The 3,256-nt window shown below is 43.4% G+C and overlaps 1 protein-coding gene across 1 annotated transcript; it reads left to right on the top strand.

Moving 5' to 3' along the window:
* Positions 1-103: 103 nt before the first annotated feature.
* Positions 104-1,579, top strand: AK88_03813 (uncharacterized protein; the record flags this gene model as incomplete). Its single annotated transcript, XM_012481423.1, has 3 exons — positions 104-137; positions 351-821; positions 936-1,579. 3 exons carry the CDS (start codon positions 104-106, stop codon positions 1,577-1,579), a joined length of 1,149 nt encoding a protein of 382 aa, XP_012336846.1.
* Positions 1,580-3,256: the final 1,677 nt, after the last annotated feature.

Genomic DNA, 3,256 nt, shown 5'->3' with positions numbered 1-3,256 from the left:
AGGAAAAAAAAAAAAAAAAAAAAAAAATTAAAAAAGAAAAATAAAACAAGAGCAACAAGTCATTGCAGAACAAGATCGGGAATAGCCTACTGCTCAGAACAAGATGAAGTCCCTTGTAACGCTACTCTTCATTCCAAGTAAGAAAATATTACCACCTCGAAGAGTAAAAAGAGAGTCCAAAAATTGGGTACCTATTCAATATAACAGCGTTAAGACGCACTAGTGAGAGGGTCCCCATCATAGGTACCTCCAAAAGGTGCCACTTTTATTTTTTAATCCAATAAAGATAATCCCGCCGCTAAATGCTCATCCCTTCCCCTTTTTTTTTTTACTAAAACGTTTTAACGCAGGTGCTGTGTTGAGGCATAATGCGCAAGGCTTTGTAAATGCGGAGTCCACCCCTGGAAGCATAATATGGGGGAAAGCATCAAACGGATATATACTCACACAGGGCGCTTCAGAACAGAAAAGGTTAATCACTACAGATGAAAGATCAGATAACTGTCCAGGCAAATGCCAAACGGGACATGGTCCTGCACCTGCTATTCATAGGGCATCTTCTAAAAATAGAAAACCATCCGAAGGAACAGGTCAAGCAAACTATTCCAAAGTGAATGCACAAGTGTTGAAAAAAACAATCGGGGTGAACATTAACAGAATGTGTGGGGCAGAAATGGAATTCCTTTTCACCCCCCAGTCTTATATCCACGTTACAATGGAAGACTCCAAAGCAGGAGCATTTAATATGCTGACCTATCTCGAACATAACGCTTTACCGCTTACCTGGAATGTGTACCTGCCCGTGGAGCCCCTCACAGCAAGTAAGAAGTGTTTCCGCACAAGACCCACTTGAATGAGTGCACCATTTGTGGTTTATCTATTCATAAATATGTATGTGCACATGTGCTGTATGCCCCCCTCTGCCCGTTCTGCAGCAAAGAGTGATGCAAGTGGGACGAAGTGGTATAGGAGAACCCTAGCAGAAAATAATGATGGCCCGGATGACGAGGGCTATGATTTCTTTTCGGGGGAAAATGACTCAGAAGAGGATGCAGACATTCCCTCCATGGGAAATGATAATCAGTTAGAGGGATGCTCGGGGGAAGCATTGGAGGAATTCCAGCTCTGGAGAACCATAGACCGAGTACTAAAATGGGTTTACAAGGTTACTCCGGGCGGAAGAAAAGTGCTAATCACGCAGGAGGAATTAAACAACTCCATGAAAAGGGACCTAAAAATATATTGCCAGCTTTTAAAGAAGGTAGACAGAAGTGGGACTTTGGAGGAGCATCCCATGGGTAGCGAAATGGACGTCTTTCACAACCTTGTGAAATTGTTACAAAAACACGGGGGTGAATCAGTTTTTACTCTGCGAAGGAAAATGCGGAACCCAGCAGTGTGCATGCAGAATGCGAATCAGTGGGTACTGAAGAGGAGAGGGTTGGTTTTGCCAGACTCGTCAAGTAGCAACGCAAGTGCGTATGACACCAACTTGGGTGTAGGCTCCGAGTGGATGCAATTTGTAAACAGTAACTCGAGAGATGCTAGTATTGACAGGGACAACGGAGAGCAGGACTGAATGATTAATTTGGAACAATTAAGAATGAGACCTAAACACATTTGCGGTTTTAGCCGTGGGGTACACTCTGATGCGGGCGCGCTCCGATAGGGTTCACCCCGAAAAGGCGAATGGTAAAGGGCTTTGCACTCCTAATGCTGCCGACTCGTCCGAGGATAAGCGGAGCACTTTAGGAAGAAGGGGATGAACATTACGCACCTGGTCAAGTGCCAAGTGATGAATGACAAATGTAGGGACAGCATGGCTTCATAGCCCAAAAGGAGAGAGGATGGAAAATTCAAGTGGGAAAGTAAAAGAGAGGTGACATCAGAAAAGATAATGTACTGCTCAACAAAAATAACTACCGAGAGGAAGTCAACTGTGGGGGGGGGGTTAAATATGCACAGGGGAGAGAAAAAGGCGTCAACGTAATGTTGCCCTGCTTATGATATAAACACCTACTAATGTACCAATGGGTGTAACATCCAGCATCATTTAACCTAACGCTAAGGAGGGAAATCGCCCCCTTTTTTTTTGCGGGGGGAGGGACTAGTCTTTACGAGTACTTGGTTGAGATCAAATGTGGGGGGGGGGAATTACTCCAGGAAGTGGTAGGAAAATCCCAACTGGAGAATTGGATCATTCGTGGGGCTGTGAGAACCGGAAGGTGGATTGGCAACAAAGGGCGAGTCAATCCGGGGAACCGAAGCCAAGAACATAATTGAAACCATTTAAATCGATCGGAACATTTCACCATTTAAAGCCGTCCAGGAAAAGGGAATAGTCAAAGGCAAGAGTGAAAGGGAAGAGAGGGTTAAAATGGAGCAAAGTAAAAATTGATTATCGTGTGAGGGGTCCCATACCTGGAGTTTCCTAACCCAGCATGTGCCATTCGGAGAGGTGCTTTTTTCTCCGTCAAGTGAAAGCCTTTGCGAGTACGTACCAATTTTTGTCTATCATTATTTATTAATTTTTTATTTTATTTTTATTTTTTTATTTATTTTTGTGAAAGATTTACAGATGGCATTTGATAACCTCTTACAGTTTTCACGCAAAGGGGGTTTTATTTTTTTTTTTTTTCAAAAGCATTTTAACAACTCACTCTGGGGAGAGTGCTTCCCTCCGCGTGAGCCTCCTCACACCTTTCACGTAAAGGGGGTAACTGCGTGCCGATGTGCATGCGCAATGGCTTTTGCTCTTCACTGTTTGATTTTCCCATTTCGTTAAAAACGCGCAATTTAAGTAACGAACAAAAAAATAAATATATATATATTTCGTTAAAACTTTGTCCGCTAGCGGAGGCGGGGTTAAAACTAGGTGCTTTAAGATTAGATGAAATTTGGACGTGTGTTAACCAAGGGGCGGGGGAATACGTACGGGCTCCGAGTAACACAAAAGTGTGTGCCCCTAATTTACACACACTGCATGCATGTGTATTGCACACACCCCAGCCGGTTACTTCCACTTCTCATACCTCTTTTATCATCACATGGTCCAAGGGATGAAACGTACGCGTACACACTTGAGCTTAATTCGAGAGTGCAAATCTGAATGGGGCGTTACATGTAGCGACTCGGAACTCCCAGCATACGACTACTGCACACATGGCAAAGGAAACCTCGGGGCATTTTTCCAATTACTTTTGTGTCAAATGGGAGAAAACGATTAACTCACTTAGAGAAAAAAAATAAAAAAAAA

The sequence above is a fragment of the Plasmodium fragile genome, assembly GCF_000956335.1.
Source record: "Plasmodium fragile strain nilgiri unplaced genomic scaffold supercont1.47, whole genome shotgun sequence".
Classification (NCBI taxonomy): domain Eukaryota; phylum Apicomplexa; class Aconoidasida; order Haemosporida; family Plasmodiidae; genus Plasmodium; species Plasmodium fragile.
The sequence above is the reverse complement of the archived record's forward strand: the minus strand, read 5'-3'. Positions and strand labels throughout refer to the sequence as shown.